This window comes from Asterias rubens, unplaced genomic scaffold, assembly GCF_902459465.1.
Source record: "Asterias rubens unplaced genomic scaffold, eAstRub1.3, whole genome shotgun sequence".
In the NCBI taxonomy this organism is placed as follows: Eukaryota; Metazoa; Echinodermata; class Asteroidea; order Forcipulatida; family Asteriidae; genus Asterias; species Asterias rubens.
Window position 1 is genome coordinate 301,670 of NW_022985703.1, and position 25,268 is coordinate 326,937.

Sequence of the window (25,268 nt, forward strand, 5' to 3'; positions counted from 1 at the left end):
AGTTGAAATTTAATGGAAAAATCCTACTGATAAATTTCCGTCCCCCATCAAACTTTGAAGTTGTAACAAAAACTTTGTAGACCCCACCTGGGATTTGAACCAAGGACCTCCAACTCCGGAGGCAATTAGTTCTACCACTAGACCAACTTGATCAGTTGAAAAATAATGGAAAAATCCTACTGATAAATTTCCGTCCCCCATCAAACTTTGAAGTTGTAACAAAATCTTTGTAGACCCCACCTGGGATTTGAACCAAGGACCTCCGACTCCGGAGGCAATTAGTTCTACCACTAGACCAACTTGATCAGTTGAAAAATAATGGAAAAATCCTACTGATAAATTTCCGTCCCCCATCAAACTTTGAAGTTGTAACAAAATCTTTGTAGACCCCACCTGGGATTTGAACCAAGGACCTCCGACTCCGGAGGCAATTAGTTCTACCACTAGACCAACTTGATCAGTTGAAAATAATGGAAAAATCCTACTGATAAATTTCCGTCCCCCATCAAACTTTGAAGATGTAACAAAACTTTGTAGACCCCACCTGGGATTTGAACCAAGGACCTCCAACTCCGGAGGCAATTAGTTCTACCACTAGACCAACTTGATCAGTTGAAAATAATGGAAAAATCCTACTGATAAATTTCCGTCCCCCATCAAACTTTGAAGTTGTAACAAAAACTTTGTAGACCCCACCTGGGATTTGAACCAAGGACCTCCGACTCCGGAGGCAATTAGTTCTACCACTAGACCAACTTGATCAGTTGAAAAATAATGGAAAAATCCTACTGATAAATTTCCGTCCCCCATCAAACTTTGAAGTTGTAACAAAAACTTTGTAGACCCCACCTGGGATTTGAACCAAGGACCTCCGACTCCGGAGGCAATTAGTTCTACCACTAGACCAACTTGATCAGTTGAAAAATAATGGAAAAATCCTACTGATAAATTTCCGTCCCCCATCAAACTTTGAAGTTGTAACAAAAACTTTGTAGACCCCACCTGGGATTTGAACCAAGGACCTCCGACTCCGGAGGCAATTAGTTCTACCACTAGACCAACTTGATCAGTTGAAAATAATGGAAAAATCCTACTGATAAATTTCCGTCCCCCATCAAACTTTGAAGTTGTAACAAAAACTTTGTAGACCCCACCTGGGATTTGAACCAAGGACCTCCGACTCGGAGGCAATTAGTTCTACCACTAGACCAACTTGATCAGTTGAAAATAATGGAAAAATCCTACTGATAAATTTCTGTACCCCATCAAACTTTGAAGTTGTAACAAAAACTTTGTAGACCCCACCTGTGGATTTGAACCAAGGACCTCCGACTCGGAGGCAATTAGTTCTACCACTAGACCAACTTGATCAGTTGAAAAATAATGGAAAAATCCTACTGATAAATTTCCGTCCCCATCAAACTTTGAAGTTGTAACAAAAACTTTGTAGACCCCACTGGGATTTGAACCAAGGACCTCCGACTCCGGAGGCAATTAGTTCTACCACTAGACCAACTTGATCAGTTGAAAATAATGGAAAAATCCTACTGATAAATTTCCGTCCCCCATCAAACTTTGAAGTTGTAACAAAACTTTGTAGACCCCACCTGGGATTTGAACCAAGGACCTCCGACTCCGGAGGCAATTAGTTCTACCACTAGACCAACTTGATCAGTTGAAAAATAATGGAAAAATCCTACTGATAAATTTCCGTCCCCCATCAAACTTTGAAGATGTAACAAAATCTTTGTAGATCCCACCTGGGATTTGAACCAAGGACCTCCGACTCCGGAGGCAATTAGTTCTACCACTAGACCAACTTGATCAGTTGAAAATAATGGAAAAATCCTACTGATAAATTTCCGTCCCCCATCAAACTTTGAAGATGTAACAAAAACTTTGAAGACCCCACCTGGGATTTGAACCAAGGACCTCCAACTCCGGAGGCAATTAGTTCTACCACTAGACCAACTTGATCAGTTGAAAAATAATGGAAAAATCCTACTGATAAATTTCCGTCCCCCATCAAACTTTGAAGTTGTAACAAAAACTTTGTAGACCCCACCTGGGATTTGAACCAAGGACCTCCGACTCCGGAGGCAATTAGTTCTACCACTAGACCAACTTGATCAGTTGAAAAATAATGGAAAAATCCTACTGATAAATTTCCGTCCCCCATCAAACTTTGAAGTTGTAACAAAAACTTTGAAGACCCCACCTGGGATTTGAACCAAGGACCTCCAACTCCGGAGGCAATTAGTTCTACCACTAGACCAACTTGATCAGTTGAAAAATAATGGAAAAATACTACTGATAAATTTCCGTCCCCATCAAACTTTGAAGTTGTAACAAAAACTTTGTAGACCCCACCTGGGATTTGAACCAAGGACCTCCGACTCCGGAGGCAATTAGTTCTACCACTAGACCAACTTGATCAGTTGAAAAATAATGGAAAAATCCTACTGATAAATTTCCGTCCCCCATCAAACTTTGAAGTTGTAACAAAAACTTTGTAGACCCCACCTGGGATTTGAACCAAGGACCTCCGACTCCGGAGGCAATTAGTTCTACCACTAGACCAACTTGATCAGTTGAAAAATAATGGAAAAATCCTACTGATAAATTTCCGTCCCCCATCAAACTTTGAAGTTGTAACAAAAACTTTGTAGACCCCACCTGGGATTTGAACCAAGGACCTCCGACTCCGGAGGCAATTAGTTCTACCACTAGACCAACTTGATCAGTTGAAAAATAATGGAAAAATCCTACTGATAAATTTCCGTCCCCCATCAAACTTTGAAGTTGTAACAAAAACTTTGTAGACCCCACCTGGGATTTGAACCAAGGACCTCCGACTCCGGAGGCAATTAGTTCTACCACTAGACCAACTTGATCAGTTGAAAAATAATGGAAAAATCCTACTGATAAATTTCCGTCCCCCATCAAACTTTGAAGTTGTAACAAAAACTTTGTAGACCCCACCTGGGATTTGAACCAAGGACCTCCGACTCCGGAGGCAATTAGTTCTACCACTAGACCAACTTGATCAGTTGAAAAATAATGGAAAAATCCTACTGATAAATTTCCGTCCCCCATCAAACTTTGAAGTTGTAACAAAATCTTTGTAGACCCCACCTGGGATTTGAACCAAGGACCTCCAACTCCGGAGGCAATTAGTTCTACCACTAGACCAACTTGATCAGTTGAAAATTAATGGAAAAATCCTACTGATAAATTTCCGTCCCCCATCAAACTTTGAAGTTGTAACAAAAACTTTGTAGACCCCACCTGGGATTTGAACCAAGGACCTCCGACTCCGGAGGCAATTAGTTCTACCACTAGACCAACTTGATCAGTTGAAAAATAATGGAAAAATCCTACTGATAAATTTCCGTCCCCCATCAAACTTTGAAGTTGTAACAAAAACTTTGTAGACCCCACCTGGGATTTGAACCAAGGACCTCCAACTCCGGAGGCAATTAGTTCTACCACTAGACCAACTTGATCAGTTGAAAATAATGGAAAAATCCTACTGATAAATTTCCGTCCCCCATCAAACTTTGAAGTTGTAACAAAAACTTTGTAGACCCCACCTGGGATTTGAACCAAGGACCTCCGACTCCGGAGGCAATTAGTTCTACCACTAGACCAACTTGATCAGTTGAAAAATAATGGAAAAATCCTACTGATAAATTTCCGTCCCCATCAAACTTTGAAGTTGTAACAAAAACTTTGTAGACCCCACCTGGGATTTGAACCAAGGACCTCCGACTCCGGAGGCAATTAGTTCTACCACTAGACCAACTTGATCAGTAAAAAATAATGGAAAAATCCTACTGATAAATTTCCGTCCCCCATCAAACTTTGAAGTTGTAACAAAAACTTTGTAGACCCCACCTGGGATTTGAACCAAGGACCTCCAACTCCGGAGGCAATTAGTTCTACCACTAGACCAACTTGATCAGTTGAAAAATAATGGAAAAATCCTACTGATAAATTTCCGTCCCCCATCAAACTTTGAAGTTGTAACAAAACTTTGTAGACCCCACCTGGGATTTGAACCAAGGACCTCCGACTCCGGAGGCAATTAGTTCTACCACTAGACCAACTTGATCAGTTGAAAAATAATGGAAAAATACTACTGATAAATTTCCGTCCCCATCAAACTTTGAAGTTGTAATAAAAACATTGTAGACCCCACCTGGGATTTGAACCAAGGACCTCCGACTCCGGAGGCAATTAGTTCTACCACTAGACCAACTTGATCAGTTGAAAAATAATGGAAAAATCCTACTGATAAATTTCTGTCCCCAATCAAACTTTGAAGTTGTAACAAAAACTTTGTAGACCCCACTTGGGATTTGAACCAAGGACCTCCGACTTCGGAGGCAATTAGTTCTACCACTAGACCAACTTGATCAGTTGAAAAATAATGGAAAATCCTACTGATAAATTTCCGTCCCCCATCAAACTTTGAAGTTGTAACACAAAATTTGTAGACCCCACCTGGGATTTGAACCAAGGACCTCCGACTCCGGAGGCAATAGTTCTACCACTAGACCAACTTGATCAGTTGAAAAATAATAGAAAAATCCTACTGATAAATTTCCATCCCCATCAAACTTTGAAGTTGTAACAAAATCTTTGTAGACCCCACCTGGGATTTGAACCAAGGACCTCCAACTCCGGAGGCAATTAGTTCTACCACTAGACCAACTTGATCAGTTGAAAAATAATAGAAAAATCCTACTGATAAATTTCCATCCCCATCAAACTTTGAAGTTGTAACAAAATCTTTGTAGACCCCACCTGGGATTTGAACCAAGGACCTCCAACTCCGGAGGCAATTAGTTCTACCACTAGACCAACTTGATCAGTTGAAATTTAGTGGAAAAATCCTACTGATAAATTTCCGTCCCCCATCAAACTTTGAAGTTGTAACAAAAACTTTGTAGACCCCACCTGGGATTTGAACCAAGGACCTCCAACTCCGGAGGCAATTAGTTCTACCACTAGACCAACTTGATCAGTAAAAAATAATGGAAAAATCCTACTGATAAATTTCCGTCCCCCATCAAACTTTGAAGTTGTAACAAAAACTTTGTAGACCCCACCTGGGATTTGAACCAAGGACCTCCAACTCCGGAGGCAATTAGTTCTACCACTAGACCAACTTGATCAGTTGAAAAATAATGGAAAAATCCTACTGATAAATTTCCGTCCCCATCAAACTTTGAAGTTGTAACAAAAACATTGTAGACCCCACCTGGGATTTGAACCAAGGACCTCCAACTCCGGAGGCAATTAGTTCTACCACTAGACCAACTTGATCAGTCAAAATTTAATGGAAAAATCCTAATGATAAATTTCTGTCCCCAATTAAACTTTGAAGTTGTAACAAAAACTTTGTAGACCCCACCTGGGATTTGAACCAAGGACCTCCGACTCCGGAGGCAATTAGTTCTACCACTAGACCAACTTGATCAGTCAAAATTTAATGGAAAAATCCTAATGATAAATTTCTGTCCCCAATCAAACTTTGAAGTTGTAACAAAAACTTTGTAGACCCCACCTGGGATTTGAACCAAGGACCTCCAACTCCGGAGGCAATTAGTTCTACCACTAGACCAACTTGATCAGTTGAAAATTTAATGGAAAAATCCTACTGATAAATTTCCGTCCCCCATCAAACTTTGAAGTTGTAACAAAAACTTTGTAGACCCCACCTGGGATTTGAACCAAGGACCTCCGACTCCGGAGGCAATTAGTTCTACCACTAGACCAACTTGATCAGTTGAAAAATAATGGAAAAATCCTACTGATAAATTTCCGTCCCCCATCAAACTTTGAAGTTGTAACAAAAACTTTGTAGACCCCACCTGGGATTTGAACCAAGGACCTCCGACTCCGGAGGCAATTAGTTCTACCACTAGACCAACTTGATCAGTTGAAAATAATGGAAAAATCCTACTGATAAATTTCCGTCCCCAATCAAACTTTGAAGTTGTAACAAAACTTTGTAGACCCCACCTGGGATTTGAACCAAGGACCTCCGACTCCGGAGGCAATTAGTTCTACCACTAGACCAACTTGATCAGTTGAAAAATAATGGAAAAATCCTACTGATAAATTTCCGTCCCCCATCAAACTTTGAAGTTGTAACAAAAACTTTGTAGACCCCACCTGGGATTTGAACCAAGGACCTCCGACTCCGGAGGCAATTAGTTCTACCACTAGACCAACTTGATCAGTAAAAAATAATGGAAAAATCCTACTGATAAATTTCCGTCCCCCATCAAACTTTGAAGTTGTAACAAAAACTTTGTAGACCCCACCTGGGATTTGAACCAAGGACCTCCGACTCCGGAGGCAATAGTTCTACCACTAGACCAACTTGATCAGTTGAAAAATAATGGAAAATCCTACTGATAAATTTCCGTCCCCCATCAAACTTTGAAGTTGTAACACAAAATTTGTAGACCCCACCTGGGATTTGAACCAAGGACCTCCGACTCCGGAGGCAATTAGTTCTACCACTAGACCAACTTGATCAGTTGAAAAATAATGGAAAAATCCTACTGATAAATTTCCGTCCCCCATCAAACTTTGAAGTTGTAACAAAAACTTTGTAGACCCCACCTGGGATTTGAACCAAGGACCTCCGACTCCGGAGGCAATTAGTTCTACCACTAGACCAACTTGATCAGTTGAAAAATAATGGAAAAATCCTACTGATAAATTCCCGTCCCCCATCAAACTTTGAAGTTGTAACAAAATCTTTGTAGACCCTACTTGGGATTTGAACCAAGGACCTCCGACTCCGGAGGCAATTAGTTCTACCACTAGACCAACTTGATCAGTTGAAAAATAATGGAAAAATCCTACTGATAAATTTCCGTCCCCCATCAAACTTTGAAGTTGTAACAAAAACTTTGTAGACCCCACCTGGGATTTGAACCAAGGACCTCCAACTCCGGAGGCAATTAGTTCTACCACTAGACCAACTTGATCAGTTGAAAAATAATGGAAAAATCCTACTGATAAATTTCCGTCCCCATCAAACTTTGAAGTTGTAACAAAAACTTTGTAGACCCCACCTGGGATTTGAACCAAGGACCTCCAACTCCGGAGGCAATTAGTTCTACCACTAGACCAACTTGATCAGTTGAAAAATAATGGAAAAATCCTACTGATAAATTTCCGTCCCCCATCAAACTTTGAAGTTGTAACAAAAACTTTGTAGACCCCACCTGGGATTTGAACCAAGGACCTCCAACTCGGAGGCAATTAGTTCTACCACTAGACCAACTTGATCAGTTAAAAATTAATGGAAAAATCCTACTGATAAATTTCCGTCCCCATCAAACTTTGAAGTTGTAACAAAAACTTTGTAGACCCCACCTGGGATTTGAACCAAGGACCTCCGACTCCGGAGGCAATTAGTTCTACCACTAGACCAACTTGATCAGTTGAAAAATAATGGAAAAATCCTACTGATAAATTTCCATCCCCCATCAAACTTTGAAGTTGTAACAAAATCTTTGTAGACCCCACCTGGGATTTGAACCAAGGACCTCAGACTCCGGAGGCAATTAGTTCTACCACTAGACCAACTTGATCAGTCAAAATTTAATGGAAAAATCCTAATGATAAATTTCTGTCCCCAATTAAACTTTGAAGTTGTAACACAAAATTTGTAGACCCCACCTGGGATTTGAACCAAGGACCTCCGACTCCGGAGGCAATAGTTCTACCACTAGACCAACTTGATCAGTTGAAAAATAATAGAAAAATCCTACTGATAAATTTCCATCCCCATCAAACTTTGAAGTTGTAACAAAATCTTTGTAGACCCCACCTGGGATTTGAACCAAGGACCTCAGACTCCGGAGGCAATTAGTTCTACCACTAGACCAACTTGATCAGTTGAAATTTAGTGGAAAAATCCTACTGATAAATTTCCGTCCCCCATCAAACTTTGAAGTTGTAACAAAAACTTTGTAGACCCCACCTGGGATTTGAACCAAGGACCTCCAACTCGGGAGGCAATTAGTTCTACCACTAGACCAACTTGATCAGTTTAAAAAAGGTTTGAAAAATCCTACTGATAAATTTCCGTACCCATCAAACTTTGAAGTTGTAACAAAAACTTTGTAGACCCCACCTGGGATTTGAACCAAGGACCTCCGACTCCGGAGGCAATTAGTTCTACCACTAGACCAACTTGATCAGTTGAAAAATAATGGAAAAATACTACTGATAAATTTCCGTCCCCATCAAACTTTGAAGTTGTAACAAAAACTGTGTAGACCCCACCTGTAAACAGAGAGTTTTATTTGGTGCTTAAATGGAGTCTTGGCGTAACCCCCCCCCCCCCCCCATAAAGATTCTTCATTGTGAACTTGGAATTCCAATGCAACAGAAGTGTCGACAGGGTCTACCACAACTTCATAATCAATCTTATTTTTTTAAATAATCTTTCTCAGAAATTCATAACTTTTTTTTTTTTTTAAATCTTTCTCAGAGCAAACAAGTAGAAAAAGAGCTTGAGAATTCAGAGTACTGAACTGAATAAAAAGCAATTTAAGCTTATGTAGTGCAGTTGACACAGGGTGTCCAGGACAGGGCACCCAAAAACTATTCCCAGCCAGCCAGCCGGCATACGGAGCAATGAAAATGTAGTTTTCACTCTACAGAAAACAAAAATCGTGTAATTTAGAACTCACAAATTCTCTAGGGCGATTTTAGAGGGGTACATCTGTACAAAAGGAAAGTATTTAAGTATAGAAACATTGAGGATGTAGAACATCCTCTGCCTCTGCACCATATCGGCTTTGGAGTTTTTATTAATTTGTTTTCATCCACATATTAGATCATCATTCTTACCGTCGCAGGTTTCTCCAGTGTAATCCTCTGGACAGACACATTCACAGAAGTCAGGATCCAATGTTCCTCCATTTGAGCAGCTGGAGATCGTTAATGAACACTCTGAAAATAAAATAAAAATTATCATCAGGTGCTGCCTCATTTCTTGTTTACAATAACATAGAAAAGACCCTGCAGTCATTTCAGCCAACTGAGCCAGTCATCTGTACATTTCACAATAATAACACCAAAGTCTTATCCAACATGAACTTTGAACTTCAGACTGGGCATAAGGCCTAGTATCTAAATAGTCAACTAATTAAATTGTGAGAAAATTTTGGGTTAGAGTACTCATTTAATAGTTGAGCTGAGATAGTTTAAAATTAATTTTACCAATAACGTTGACGTCGAAGAAACAAGAAGCCACGTTGCCTGACTCATCACTAGCAGTATATGTTACAAAGGTGTTGCCCACGTTGAAGACTGAATTCGGTTCATAGGTCGAGGTGACCTCAGGGGTGACCCCAGAGTTGTCTGTGACAGTCGGTAGCGTCCAGTCTACAGTTGCAGTCGTCCCACCGTTCTCAGCGTAGGTTGTGATTTCAGTCGGGCAGAAGGTAAAGAAAGGGCTGATGTAGTCTACATCACCAGATATGTAAATAGATGAGCAAAAATACATCGATGTAACAATGAATGTAAGGAAATCGCAATAGTTCTGCCCAAACAGTATCTAACTTATAAGATTGGGGTGATTACTGACAAAGAAAACACAGATCATGGATTTAAAGATATTTTATTAGATGCTCAGCTATACATCACGTTTAAATCTTCTCAAGAAAACGCCAATGCATCTATTGCAAGACTTGAGAAATGCATCCAAGAGATTCGACGTTGGACACAACAAAACTTCCTGAAGTTAAATGATGATAAGACAGAGTTCCTTCTATTTGGGTCACGTCAACAGTTAACTAAGGTTTCAGTGCCATACATCTCCATCGGTGATGCTCGGATAGCTCCCTCGCTGAAAGCTCGGAACTTAGGGGTTATTTTTGATTCATCAATGACACTTCAGCCACACATCAACAACATTGTTCGTTTATCATCATATCACATCAGGAATATAGGTAAGATTCGCAAGTACTTGGACAAAAGTGCCACTGAAAAGGTCATTCACGCATTTGTTACTTCTCGTCTTGACAACGGCAATGCTCTTCTCTACAGTCTTCCTAACAACCAGATTTCCAGACTTCAACGGCTCCAAAATACTGCTGCCCGCATTGTGACACTGTCTAGAAAATCGTGTTCTATCACCCCCATTCTGAAACAACTACACTGGCTCCCTATCTCTCAACGAATCATCTTCAAGCTGATGCTCATTGTCCACAAAGCTCTTAATGGCAAGGCTCCCCACTATATTTCTGAACTGCTTCAAGTTTACACTCCATCAAGGAATCTTCGATCAAGTTCTATGCTTCTCCTCATTGAACCCAAGTCTCGACACTCATGGGGTGACAGGTCTTTTTCTTCAGCCGCGCCACGCATCTGGAACTCTCTACCACTTAATCTTCGATCTTGTCTTTGTACTGCAAAATTCAAGTCTCTTCTCAAAACTTATCTTATGTCACAGGTTTTCAATGACTAATTTTGTTGTGTCTGTTTTTCTTTGTGTTGTGTTTTGTTTTTGTTTTGTTTTTTGGTTTTACTGCGCCTTGAACACCCAGCAGGGTGGATATGTGCGCATTTACAAGTCTTATTATTATTATTATTATTATTAGATGTTCAAATCCACACAGCCTGATTTAAAGTAGAATTCGAATTGTGAGTGCTGTTCTCTTAGCCCATCTGGAAATATTTTTTATATCGTCATGTATTGTCGAAATGGCTGAATAAATAATAATAATAAAAATAATAATAATAATAATAACAAAGGCACACTTTAAAAACTCATAATTATAGCCTTTACATTTTCAGCTCTACAGGCAGTACAGAAAGAAAATATGGACAACAAAACTTTGAAATAAATATTAAAAAATTTAAATTTCAATACTTCTTGAAACAAATTTCATTGTAATTTTTTACTGATAGATTATTATCATAAAAGTTCTATTTTGACAAATTTTAGGACTTATGAAAGAGCCAAAGAGTAATATATAAGAACTAGATGGCGCACTGGTGATGTTGCTTGCACAAACAAGACGGGACCACAAGGAGACACGCGCGCCATTATGTACGCGCGTTAAAAACGAAATTCATGTTGGAGTTTGTGTTTATTGAACTTTATACGCGATGCTATTGTGTCAACTTACAAAATGGCCGCACAAACACACACTGTGGGATGCCTGTTTTGTCAACTTAGAAAATGGCTGCCTGCAACCATGCTGGGTCGTGTACATGTATATAGGCCAGTGCGCCCTCTACTTCTAAAATATAACTCTATGGAAAGAGCACACCATACTTTATTCAAGATGCAATGACCCCATTTTGACCTTGTTTCGAACCAGGCATATTGACTGGAAGATGTGCAAATTGGACGTTAAAAAGGGGCGTTAAAATGCAAATATAATAATCCCAGCCATTTCAACCACTTAATACGTCTCTTGAGAACAAAGCCAGCTGCATTCAAATTTTATTTTGCACCAGGCTTGAAAGGCTATATATGGGAGAATTAAGGAGTGAAATCTTCAAAATAATATTCATTGACCAACAATAAGGTGGTTGACAAATGGCTACCCTGATGTATGATCGGGAGTACTAACTCAAGAGAAGTCTCCCCTTATAAAGGGTTACATATTACCTGGTGTCACATCAACATCAAAGGAGCAGATGGCCTCGTTTCCAGCCGTGTCAGTGAACACGTAGGTAACAGTTGTGCTTCCAGCGCTGAAGGTAGTAGATGGAGCATGAGATCTGGAGACATCTACTACTTGTCCATCGTTATCCGTTGCAGTGGGCTCAACCCATGATACAATAGCTCCTTGTGTTGACAGTACACCTGAGGCCCCAGAGGGACAGCCACTGATGACGGGTATGGTGGTGTCGGCACCACCAGTGCCTGCGACCAATGTACACAGAAAATAGCTTTCAATTTCACAATCAGGAATACAAATCTTCTGCACAATTGGAAAGAAGTTCGCTCAAGGAAGATGACAGAATAATCATGAGGCAAATCACAAAGGGGCACAAACATACTGACAATTATGAGGTAGGGAGAAGTATGACAACTTTAAAATAAAGTTTGATTGTTAAGAGGCAGCAGTTTGTTGCAAACTGTATGGAAGACGCCTTAAAAGTTGTGGCTGGACGTGTACTGAAAGAACCAATTTAAGTCTCTAATATTTGAAACATGACACCATCAAACAATTATATTTTTGACAAGAATTGCACTTGAGGAGTATCAAACACAGTGGCATTTTACTTAATTTTACGCCGAGGCTGGAGACTTGCAAGTTATCCATTTAAACAGGGACTTTATCTTTTTGAAAATGGAAGGTTACCCTCTTTAAACAATCAGCAAATTATTGGAAACAATTGGTTTTTACCTTCAACTACAAGAGCTGACGAGTCAATGGGGTAGTCGGTTGAACCATCTGAAATTGTCCCCTCGGCCAATGCATCCATGATATCTGTTACTCTTGGTAGAGTTGAACCACTGGGGAATGATGCTGACATTTCAGCGACTACACTACCCTCTGAGAAGCTGAGGACGCTCAAGGACAAAAACGATCTTGTTGCTTCTTTGCTACCGAATAGACGGGTCATCTGAGAGAAGAAATTCATGTTTCTTAGGGTCACTTTGGTGTTTAAACTCCTTTTCTTTTCATTACCCATGCAATATTATTTTCAGCCTAACGACAATTTTTTTTACTCGCCATTAATAATTTGTCATCAATAAAAGTCAACGGTTGTATGGCTTCTGACTGGCACCCCGAACAAAGATATTGACAAAATAGGGACACCGCCAATATAGGGCTAGATAGCTCAGTTGGTAGAGCGCCGGCACGTTAATCCGGAGGTCGTTGGTTCGAATCCCACTCTAGTCAATTCTTTGTTCAACCCCAAAATCAATAAAAGTCAATTTACAAATATCAATGTTTTCTGATAGACAGTACAGATATTAATGGATAGTATTTTTTGTATGGTCGTGTTTCCGAAGCGAAATCAGACTGTTTAAAAACTGTTTCAGAACATAACGAAATGTATTGTTTTAACAAGACTCTGACAAAATAAAAAGAATATTTTACCTCTGTAATAAACTTGGAAGCCATCTCTTTAAATGCACTGCTCTGTTGGTTTGTCAGTCCAGAGGTGAATGGCAAGTTTATTGTTACCCCACCAATCTTTAAGGTCGGCGTTTCTAAAACAAAATATAAATAAATAAAATAATTGTTTGCTTGTTGGTTGTTTTTTTATAGAGCATCGCCATGAGCGCTGCTTGTGCCGGACACCGGCACTATAAAAGTTTCCATTGTTATAAATCTCGGCTCAGATGTTTCTTTTAATATTGGACCCTGCCTTGTTGTCAGTTAGTGATTTTCGCTTTGCTTATGGTAAGCGGCATTTAAGAAACTGAGCCCAAAAACCAATTCGTAAGCTACTCACAGTTTTTCTTTTAAAATTGGGTCCAAGTAAAAATATACCTATATTCGAAATCCTACTCACCTGTGCATGAACCATCACTGTTTGTAATAAAGCCATCATAGTCTCTACACTGGCAAGCATAACCAACTACGCTATCATCTGTAACGAAATACTTCCCAATCTCAGTTGTGCATAAGCTTGGGGTTTCCAAGCAAGGATTAAGTGCTGAAATGAAACAAGAAACAATATGCAGTTTGAACTGAATGCATTTATTACACAAAGAGTTTCATTTGGTGCTTAGATGGAGTCTTGGTGTAATCCCCCCCCCCTAAAGATTCTTCACTGTGAACTTGGAATTCCCACCCTGCAGATGTGTCAACAGGGTCTACCACAACTTCATAATCTACCTTATTTTTTTTTTTTAATCTTTCTTAAAGCAAACAAGAATAAAACAAAAATTAAGAGCTTGAGAATTCACAGTCCTATCTGAACTGAATAAAAAGCAATTTAAGCTAATGTAGTGCAGTTGTCATATTGTGTCGAGGACAGGGCAGCAGAGGGCAGCAGAGGGCGCTGTGTTGTGTAAAACTATTCTTAGTATGCCAGTCGGCATAGGGAACAATGAAAATGTAGTATACACTCTACTGAAAAATAAATCAAGAAATTTAGACATCACATATTCTCTAGGGGACTTTAGTGGGGTACTTATGTACAAGTATAGAAACATTGAGGATGTAAACCACCCTCTGCCCCCATATCAGCTTTAAAGTTTATATGAACAGTTATTACTCCACAGATTAGATCATCATTCTTACCCTCGCAGGTTTCTCCAGTGTAATCCTCTGGACAGACACATTCACAGAAGTCAGGATCCAATGTTCCTCCATTTGAGCAGCTGGAGATCGTTAATGAACACTCTGAAAATAAAAGAAAAATTATCATCAGGTGCTGCCTCATTTCTTGTTGACAGTAAATATAGAAAAGACCCAGCCGTAATTTCAGCCAACTGCGCAAGTCATCTGTACATTCCTCAATAATAATATCAAAGTCTTATCCAACTTGAACTTTGACCTTCAGACTGGGCATAAGGCCTAGTATCTAACTAGTCTCCTAATTAAATTTTGAGAATCCTTTTGGATACAGTACTCATTCAATAGTTGAGCTGAGATAGTTTAAAATCAATCTAACCGATTACGCTGACGACGAAGAAACAAGAAGCCGTGTTGCCTGACTCATCACTAGCAGTATATGTTACAAAGGTGTTGCCCACGTTGAAGACTGAATTCGGTTCATAGGTCGAGGTGACCTCAGGGGTGACCCCAGAGTTGTCTGTGACCGTCGGTAACGTCCAGTCTACAGTTGCAGTCGTCCCACCGTTCTCAGTGTAGGTTGTGATTTCAGTCGGGCAGAAGGTAAAGAAAGGGCTGATGTAGTCTACATCACCAGATATGTAAATAGATGAGCAAAAATACATCGATGTAACAATGAATGTAAGGAAATCGCAATAGTTCTGCCCAAACAGTATCTAAATTATAAGATTGGGGTGATTACTGACAAAGAAAACACAGATCATGGATTTAAAGATATTTTATTAGATGTTCAAATCCACACAGCCTGATTTGAAGTAGAATTCGAATTGTGAGTGCTGTTCTCCTAGACCATCTGGAAATATTTTTTATATCGTCATGTATTTTTGAAATGGCTGAATAAATAATAATAATAAAAATAATAATAATAATAATAACAAAGGCACACTTTAAAAACTCATATAGCCTTCACATTTTCAGCTCTACAGGCAGTACAGAAAGAAAATATGGACAACAAAACTTTGAAATATATTAAAAAATTGAAATTTCAATACTTCTTGAAACAAATTTCATTGTAATTTTTTACTGATAGATTATTATCATAAAAGTTTTATTTTGACAAATTGTAGGACTTATGAAAGAGCCATAGAGTAATATATAAGAACTAGATGGCGCACTGGTGATGTTGCTTGCACAAACAAGACGGGACCACAAGGAGACACGCGCGCCATTATGTACGCGCGTTAAAAACGAAATTCATGTTGGAGTTTGTGTTTATTGAACTTTATACGCGATGCTATTGTGTCAACTTACAAAATGGCCGCACAAACACACACTGTGGGATGCCTGTTTTGTCAACTTAGAAAATGGCTGCCTGCAACCATGCTGGGTCGTGTATATAGGCCAGTGCGCCCTCTACTTCTAAAATATAACTCTATGGAAAGAGCACACCATACTTTATTCAAGATGCAATGAATCATTTTGACCTTGTTTCGAACCAGGCATATTGACTGGAAGATGTGCAAATTGGACGTTAAAAAGGGGCGTTAAAATGCAAATATAATAATCCCAGCCATTTCAACCACTTATTACATCTCTTAAGAACAAAGCCAGCTGCATTCAAATTTTATTTTGCACCAGGCTTGAAAGGCTATATATGGGAGAATTTAAGGAGTGAAATCTTCAAAATAATATTCATTGACCAACAATAAGGTGGTTGACAAATGGCTACCCTGATGTATGATCGGGAGTACCAACTCAAGAGAAGTCTTCCCTTAAAGGGTTACATATTACCTGGTGTCACATCAACATCAAAGGAGCAGATGGCCTCATTTCCAGCCGTGTCAGTGAACACGTAGGTAACAGTTGTGCTTCCAGCGCTGAAGGTAGTAGATGGAGCATGAGATCTGGAGACATCTACTACTTGTCCATCGTTATCCGTTGCAGTGGGCTCAACCCATGATACAATAGCTCCTTGTGTTGACAGTACACCTGAGGCCCCAGAGGGACAGCCACTGATGACGGGTATGGTGGTGTCAGCACCACCAGTGCCTGCGACCAATGTACACAGAAAATAGCTTTCAATTTCACAATCAGGAATACAAATCTTCTGCACAACTCGGAAAGAAGTTCGCCCAAGGAAGATGACAGAATAATCATGAGGCAAATCACAAAGGGGCACAAACATACTGACAATTATGAGGTAGGGAGAAGTATGACAACTTTAAAATAAAGTTTGATTAGAAGCAGCAGTTGGTTGCAAACTGTATGGAAGACGCCTTAAAAGTTGTAGCTGGACGTGTACTGAAAGAGCTAATTTAAGTCTCTAATATTTGAAACATGACACCATCAAACAATTATATTTTTGACAAGAATTGCACTTGAGGAGTATCAGACATAGTGACATTTTACTTAATTTTACGCCGAGGCTGGAGACTTGCAAATTATCCATTTAAACAGGGACTTTATCTTTTTGAAAATGGAAGGTTACCCTCTTTTAAAAATCAGCAAATTATTGGAAACAATTGGTTTTTACCTTCAACTACAAGAGCTGACGAGTCAATGGGGTAGTCGGAGGAACCATCTGAAATTGTACCCTCTGCCAATGCATCCATGATATCTGTTATTCTTGGTAGAGTTGAACCACTGGGGAATGATGCTGACATTTCAGCGACTACACTACCCTCTGAGAAGCTGAGGACGCTCAAGGACAAAAAGGATCTTGTTGCTTCTTTGCTACCGAATAGACGGGTCATCTGAGAGAAGAAATTCATGTTTCTTAGGGTCACTTTGGTGTTTAAACTCCTTTTCTTTTCATTACCCATGCAATATTATTTTCAGCCTAACGACAACTTTTTTTACTCGCCATTAATAATTTGTCATCAATAAAAGTCAACGGTTGTATGGCTTCTGACTGGCACCCCGAACAAAGATATTGACAAAATAGGGACACCGCCAATATAGGGCTAGATAGCTCAGTTGGTAGAGCGCCGGCACGTTAATCTGGAGGTCGTTGGTTCGAATCCCACTTCTTTGTTCAACCCCAAAATCAATAAAAGTCAATTTACAAATATCAATGTTTTCTGATACACAGTACAGATATTAATGGATAGTATTTTTTGTATGGTCGTGTTTATGAAGCGAAATCAGACTGTCTAAAAACTGTTTCAGAACATAACAAAATGTATTGTTTTAACAAGACGCTGACAAAAAAAGAAGAATATTTTACCTCTGTAATAAACTTGGAAGCCATCTCTTTAAATGCACTGCTCTGTTGGTTTGTCAGTCCAGAGGTGAATGGCAAGTTTATTGTTACCCCACCAATCTTTAAGGTCGGCGTTTCTAAAACAAAATATAAATAAATAAAATATTTCATTGCTTGTTGGTTGTTTTTTGTAGAGCAGTGCCATGAGCGCTGCTTGTGCCGGACACTGCCACTATAAAAGTTTCCATTGTTATAAATCTCGGCTCAGATGTTTCTTTTAATATTGGACCCTGCCTTGTTGTCAGTTAGTGATTTTCGCTTTGCTTATGGTAAGCGGCATTTAAGAAACTGAGCCCAAAAACCAATTCGTAAGCTACTCACAGTTTTTCTTTTAAAATTGGGTCCAAGTAAAAAAATACCTATATTCGAAATCCTACTCACCTGTGCATGAACCATCACTGTTTGCAATAAAGCCATCATAGTCTCTACACTGGCAAGCATAACCAACTACGCTATCATCTGGAACGCAATACTTCCCAATCTCCGTCGTGCATAAGCTTGGGGTTTCCAAGCAAGGATTAAGTGCTGAAATGAAACAAGAAACAATATGCAGTTTGAACTGAATGCATTTATTACAAAAAGAATTTCATTTGGTGCTTAGATGGAGTCTTGGCGTAATCCCTCCCCCCCCCCCCCCCTAAAGATTCTTCATTGTGAACTTGGAATTATCACCCCGCAGATGTGTCGACAGGGTCTACCACAACTTCATATACTACCTTATTTTATTTTTTTTAATCTTTCTTAAAGCAAACAAGAATAAAAAAAAATTAAGAGCTTGAGAATTCACAGTCCTATCTGAACTGAATAAAAAGCAATTTAAGCTAATGTAGTGCAGTTGTCATATTGTGTCGAGGACAGGGCAGCAGAGGGCAGCAGAGGGCAGCAGAGGGCGCTGTGTTGTGTAAAACTATTCTTAGTATGCCAGTCGGCATAGGGAACAATGAAAATGTAGTGTACACTCTACTGAAAAATAAATCACGAAATTTAGACATCACATATTCTCTAGGGGACTTTAGTGGGGTACTTATGTACAAGTATAGAAACATTGAGGATGTAAACCACCCTCTGCCCCCATATCAGCTTTAAAGTTTATATGAACAGTTATTACTCCACAGATTAGATCATCATTCTTACCCTCGCAGGTTTCTCCAGTGTAATCCTCTGGACAGACACATTCACAGAAGTCAGGATCCAATGTTCCTCCATTTGAGCAGCTGGAGATTGTTAATGAACACTCTGAAAACAAAAGAAAAATTATCATCAGGTGCTGCCTCATGTCTTGTTGACAGTAAATATAGAAAAGACCCAGCCGTAATTTCAGCCAACTGCGCAAGTCATCTGTACATTCCTCAATAATAATATCAAAGTCTTATCCAACTTGAACTTTGACCTTCAGACTGGGCATAAGGCCTAGTATCTAACTAGTCTCCTAATTAAATTTTGAGAATCCTTTTGGATACAGTACTCATTCAATAGTTGAGCTGAGATAGTTTAAAATCAATCTAACCGATTACGCTGACGACGAAGAAACAAGAAGCCCCGTTGCCTGACTCATCATTAGCAGTATATGTTACAAAGGTGTTGCCCACGTTGAAGACTGAATTCGGTTCATAGGTCGAGGTGACCTCAGGGGTGACCCCAGAGTTGTCTGTGACCGTCGGTAACGTCCAGTCTACAGTTGCAGTCGTCCCACCGTTCTCAGCGTAGGTTGTGATTTCAGTCGGGCAGAAGGTAAAGAAAGGGCTGATGTAGTCTACATCACCAGATATGTAAATAGATGAGCAAAAATACATCGATGTAACAATGAATGTAAGGAAATCGCAATAGTTCTGCCCAAACAGTATCTAAATTATAAGATTGGGGTGATTACTGACAAAGAAAACACAGATCATGGATTTAAAGATATTTTATTAGATGTTCAAATCCACACAGCCTGATTTGAAGTAGAATTCGAATTGTGAGTGCTGTTCTCCTAGCCCATCTGGAAATATTTTTTATATCGTCATGTATTTTCAAAATGGCTGAATAAATAATAATAATAATAATAATAATAATAATAATAACAAAGGCACACTTTAAAAATTCATATAGCCTTCACATTTTCAGCTCTACAGGCAGTACGGAAAGAAAATATGGACAACAAAACTTTGAAATATATTAAAAACTTTAAATTTCAATACTTCTTGAAACAAATTTCATTGTAATTTTTTACTGATAGATTATTATCATGAAAGTTTCATTTTGACAAATTGTAGGACTTATGAAAGAGCCATAGAGTAATATATAAGAACTAGATGGCGCACTGGTGATGTTGCTTGCACAAACAAGACGGGACCACAAGGAGACACGCGCGCCATTATGTACGCGCGTTAAAAACGAAATTCATGTTGGAGTTTGTGTTTATAGAACTTTATACGCGATGCTATTGTGTCAACTTACAAAATGGCCGCACAAACACACACTGTGGGATGCCTGTTTTGTCAACTTAGAAAATGGCTGCCTGCAACCATGCTGGGTCGTGTATATAGGCCAGTGCGCCCTCTACTTCTAAAATATAACTCTATGGAAAGAGCACACCATACCCGATTAAAGGTGCAATGACCCCAATTTGACCTTGTTTCGAACCAGGCATATTGACTGGAAGATGTGCAAATTGGACGTTAAAAAGGGGCGTTAAAATGCAAATATAATAATCCCAGCCATTTCAACCACTTAATACGTCTCTTGAGAACAAAGCCAGCTGCATTCAAATTTTATTTTGCACCAGGCTTGAAAGGCTATATATGGGAGAATTTAAGGAGTGAAATCTTCAAAATAATATTCATTGACCAACAATAAGGTGGCTGACAAATGACTACCCTGATCGGGAGTACCAACTCAAGAGAAGTCTCCCCTTATAGGGTTACATATTACCTGGTGTCACATCAACATCAAAGGAGCAGATGGCCTCGTTTCCAGCCGTGTCAGTGAACACGTAGGTGACAGTTGTGCTTCCAGCGCTGAAGGCAGTAGATGGAGCATGAGATCTGGAGACATCTACTACTTGTCCATCGTTATCCGTTGCAGTGGGCTCAACCCATGATACAATAGCTCCTTGTGTTGACAGTACACCTGAGGCCCCAGAGGGACAGCCACTGATGACGGGTATGGTGGTGTCAGCGCCACCAGTGCCTGCGACCAATGTACACAGAAAATAGCTTTCAATTTCACAATCAGGAATACAAATCTTCTGCACAATTGGAAAGAAGTTCGCCCAAGGAAGATGACAGAATCATCATGAGGCAAATCACAAAGGGGCACAAACATACTGACAATTATGAGGTAGGGAGAAATATGACAACTTTAAAATAAAGTTTGATTAGAAGCAGCAGTTGGTTGCAAACTGTATGGAAGACGCCTTAAAAGTTGTGGCTGGACGTGTACTGAAAGACCCAATTTAAGTCTTTAATATTTGAAACATGACACCATCAAACAATTATATTTTTGACAAGAATTGCACTTGAGGAGTATCAGACACAGTGACATTTTACTTAATTTTACGCCGAGGCTGGAGACTTGCAAATTATCCATTTAAACAGGGACTTTATCTTTTTGAAAATGGAAGGTTACCCTCTTTTAAAAATCAGCAAATTATTGGAAACAATTGGTTTTTACCTTCAACTACAAGAGCTGATGAGTCAATGGGGTAGTCGGAGGAACCATCTGAAATTGTACCCTCTGCCAATGCATCCATGATATCTGTTATTCTTGGTAGAGTTGAACCACTGGGGAATGATGCTGACATTTCAGCGACTACACTACCCTCTGAGAAGCTGAGGACGCTCAAGGACAAAAAGGATCTTGTTGCTTCTTTGCTACCGAATAGACGTGTCATCTGAGAGAAGAAAATCAAGTTTCTTAATGTCACCTTGGTTTAAAAAACTCCTTTTCTTTTCGTTACCAATGCAAGATTATTTTCAGCCTAACGACAATTTTTTTACTCGCCATTAATAATTTGTCATCAATAAAAGTCAACGGTTGTATGGCTTCTGACTGGCACCCCGAACAAAGATATTGACAAAATAGGGACACCGCCAATATAGGGCTAGATAGCTCAGTTGGTAGAGCGCCGGCACGTTAATCCGGAGGTCGTTGGTTCGAATCCCACTCTAGTCAATTCTTTGTTCAACCCCAAAATCAATAAAAGTCAATTTACAAATATCAATGTTTTCTGATAGACAGTACAGATATTAATGGATAGTATTTTTTGTATGGTCGTGTTTCCGAAGCGAAATCAGACTGTTTAAAAACTGTTTCAGAACATAACAAAATGTATTGTTTTAACAAGACGCTGACAAAATAAAAAGAATATTTTACCTCTGTAATAAACTTGGAAGCCATCTCTTTAAATGCACTGCTCTGTTGGTTTGTCAGTCCAGAGGTGAATGGCAAGTTTATTGTTACCCCACCAATCTTTAAGGTCGGCGTTTCTAAAACAAAATATAAATAAATAAAATAATTCATTGCTTGTTGGTTGTTTTTTGTAGAGCAGCGCCATGAGCGCTGCTTGTGTCGGACACCGGCACTATACAAGTTTACATTGTTATAAATCTCGGCTCAGATGTTTCTTTTAATATTGGACCCTGCCTTGTTGTCAGTTAGTGATTTTCGCTTTGCTTATGGTAAGCGGCATTTAAGAAACTGAGCCCAAAAACCAATTCGTAAGCTACTCACAGTTTTTCCTTTAAAATTGGGTCCAAGTAAAAAAATACCTATATTCAAAATCCTACTCACCTGTGCATGCACCATCACTGTTTGCAATAAAGCCATCATAGTCCCTACACTGGCAAGCGTAACCAACTACGCTATCATCTGGAACGCAATACTTCCCAATCTCCGTCGTGCATAAGCTTGGGGTTTCCAAGCAAGGATTAGGTGCTGAAATGAAACAAGAAACAATATGCAGTTTGAACTGAATGCATTTATTACACAAAGAATATCATTTGGTGCTAAGATGGAGTCTTGGTGTAATTCCCCCCCCCCCTAAAGATTCTTCATTGTGAACTTCGCAGATGTGTCGTCAGGGTCTACCACAACTTCATAAACTGTTTTATTTTTTTAAATAAGTTTCTCAGCGCAAACAAGAAGAACAAAATTAAGAGCTTGAGAATTCACAGTCCTATCTGAACTGATAAAAACAATTTTAAGCTAATGTAGTGCAGTTGTCATATTGTGTCGAGGACAGGGCAGCAGAGGGCAGCCGAGGCAGCAAGGGCAGCAGAGGGCAGCAGAGGGCAGCAGAGGGGCCAGAGGGCAGCAGATGGCCGCAGAGGGTAGCAGAGGGGTGCTGGTGTGGTAAACGATTCGCATGTATGGCCAGTCGGCATAGGGAACAATGAAATGTAGTATTCGCTCTACAGAAAACTCCAGTAAATCAAGACATTTTAGACATCACCAAACTTCTCGAGGGGACTTTAGGGGGGGGTAACTTATGTACAAGAGGAAAGTGTTTAAGTATAGATAATTGGAGGATGTAAACCACCCTCTGCCCCCATATCAGCTTTAAAGTTTATATGAACAGTTTTACTCCACAGATTAGATCATCATTCTTACCCTCGCAGGTTTCTCCAGTGTAATCCTCTGGACAGACACATTCACAGAAGTCAGGATCTAATGTTCCTCCATTTGAGCAGCTGGAGATCGTTAATGAACACTCTAACAGAAAATAAAACCATCATCATCAGGTGCTGCCTCATTTCTTGTTGATAGTAAATATAGAAAAGACCCTGCCATAATTTCAGCCAACTGCGCAAGTCATCTGTACATTCCTCAATAATAATATCAAAGTCTTATCCAACTTGAACTTTGACCTTCAGACTGGGCATAAGGCCTAGTATCTAACTAGTCTCCTAATTAAATTTTGAGAATCCTTTTGGATACAGTACTCATTCAATAGTTGAGCTGAGATAGTTTAAAATCAATCTAACCGATTACGCTGACGACGAAGACACAAGAAGCCCCGTTGCCTGACTCATCACTAGCAGTATATGTTACAAAGGTGTTGCCCACGTTGAAGACTGAATTCGGTTCATAGGTCGAGGTGACCTCAGGGGTGACCCCAGAGTTGTCTGTGACCGTCGGTAACGTCCAGTCTACAGTTGCAGTCGTCCCACCGTTCTCAGCGTAGGTTGTGATTTCAGTCGGGCAGAAGGTAAAGAAAGGGCTGATGTAGTCTACATCACCAGATATGTAAATAGATGAGCAAAAATACATCGATGTAACAATGAATGTAAGGAAATCGCAATATAGTTCTGCCCAAACAGTATCTAACTTATAAGATTGGGGTGATTACTGACAAAGAAAACACAGATCATGGATTTTAAAAGATATTTTATTAGATGTTCAAATCCACACAGCCTGATTTGAAGTAGAATTCGAATTGTGAGTGCTGTTCTACTCCTAGCCCATCTGGAAATTGTTTTTATATTGTCATGTATTGTCGAAATGGCTGAATAAATAATAATAATAATAATAATAATAATAACAAAGGCACACTTTAAAACTCATATAGCCTTCACATTTTCAGCTCTACAGGCAGTACGGAAAGAAAATATGGACAACAAAACTTTGAAATAAATATTAAAAAATTGAAATTTCAATAATTATTTCTTGAAACAAATTTCATTGTAAGTTTTTACTGATAGATTATTATCATAAAAGTTCTATTTTGACAAATTGTAGGACTTATGAAAGAGCCATAGAGTAATATATAAGAACTAGATGGCGCACTGGTGATGTTGCTTGCACAAACAAGACGAGACCACAAGGAGACATGCGCGCCATTATGTACGCGCGTTAAAAACGAAATTCATGTTGGAGTTTGTGTTTATTGAACTTTATACGCGATGCTATTGTGTCAACTTACAAAATGGCCGCACAAACACACACTGTGGGATGCCTGTTTTGTCAACTTAGAAAATGGCTGCCTGCAACCATGCTGGGTCGTGTATATAGGCCAGTGCGCCCTCTACTTCTAAAATATAACTCTATGGAAAGGGCACACCATACTTTATTCAAGATGCAATGACCCCATTTTGACCTTGTTTCGAACCAGGCATATTGACTGGAAGATGTGCAAATTGGACGTTAAAAAGGGGCGTTAAATGCAAATATAATATCCCAGCCATTTCAACCACTTATACGTCTCTTGAGAACAAAGCAAGCTGCATTCAAATTTTATTTTGCCCAGGCTTGAAAGGCTATATATGGGAGAATTTAAGGAGTGCAATCTTCAAAATAATATTCATTGACCAACAATAAGGTGGCTGACAAATGATACCCTGATCGGGAGTACCAACTCAAGAGAAGTCTCCCCTTATAGGGTTACATATACCTGGTGTCACATCAACATCAAAGGAAGCAGATGGCTCGTTTCCAGCCGTGTCAGTGAACACGTAGGTGACAGTGGTGCTTCCAGCGCGAAGGCAGTAGATGGAGCATGAGATCTGGAGACATCTACTACTTGTCCATCGTTATCCGTTGCAGTGGGCTCAACCCATGATACAATAGCTCCTTGTGTTGACAGTACACCTGAGGCCCCAGAGGGACAGCCACTGATGACGGGTATGGTGGTGTCAGCGCCACCAGTGCCTGTGACCAATGTACACAGAAAATAGCTTTCAATTTCACAAACAAGAAAACAAACCTTCTGCACAATTGGAAAGAAGTTCGCCCAAGGAAGATGACAGAATCATCATGAGGCAATCACAAAGGGG

General features: G+C 39.6%; 1 protein-coding gene across 1 annotated transcript in view; it reads right to left on the minus strand.

The window, feature by feature from the left end:
* Window positions 1–24,963, minus strand: part of LOC117305828 (mucin-17-like) — a gene marked incomplete at its 5' end in the record, with an annotated part of 63,178 nt that extends 38,215 nt beyond the window's left edge. Inside the window, 21 exons of the mRNA XM_033790702.1 lie at window positions 8,887–8,988; window positions 9,259–9,504; window positions 11,660–11,917; window positions 12,405–12,624; window positions 13,107–13,219; window positions 13,525–13,668; window positions 14,259–14,360; window positions 14,632–14,877; window positions 16,044–16,301; window positions 16,786–17,005; window positions 17,479–17,591; window positions 17,896–18,039; window positions 18,649–18,750; window positions 19,022–19,267; window positions 20,428–20,685; window positions 21,169–21,388; window positions 21,871–21,983; window positions 22,288–22,431; window positions 23,107–23,208; window positions 23,481–23,726; window positions 24,887–24,963. Of these exons, the coding sequence (XP_033646593.1) occupies window positions 8,887–8,988; window positions 9,259–9,504; window positions 11,660–11,917; window positions 12,405–12,624; window positions 13,107–13,219; window positions 13,525–13,668; window positions 14,259–14,360; window positions 14,632–14,877; window positions 16,044–16,301; window positions 16,786–17,005; window positions 17,479–17,591; window positions 17,896–18,039; window positions 18,649–18,750; window positions 19,022–19,267; window positions 20,428–20,685; window positions 21,169–21,388; window positions 21,871–21,983; window positions 22,288–22,431; window positions 23,107–23,208; window positions 23,481–23,726; window positions 24,887–24,963 (3,674 nt within the window). The remainder of the gene's footprint in view (window positions 1–8,886; window positions 8,989–9,258; window positions 9,505–11,659; window positions 11,918–12,404; window positions 12,625–13,106; window positions 13,220–13,524; window positions 13,669–14,258; window positions 14,361–14,631; window positions 14,878–16,043; window positions 16,302–16,785; window positions 17,006–17,478; window positions 17,592–17,895; window positions 18,040–18,648; window positions 18,751–19,021; window positions 19,268–20,427; window positions 20,686–21,168; window positions 21,389–21,870; window positions 21,984–22,287; window positions 22,432–23,106; window positions 23,209–23,480; window positions 23,727–24,886) is intronic.
* Between the last annotated feature and the right edge of the window lie 305 nt (window positions 24,964–25,268).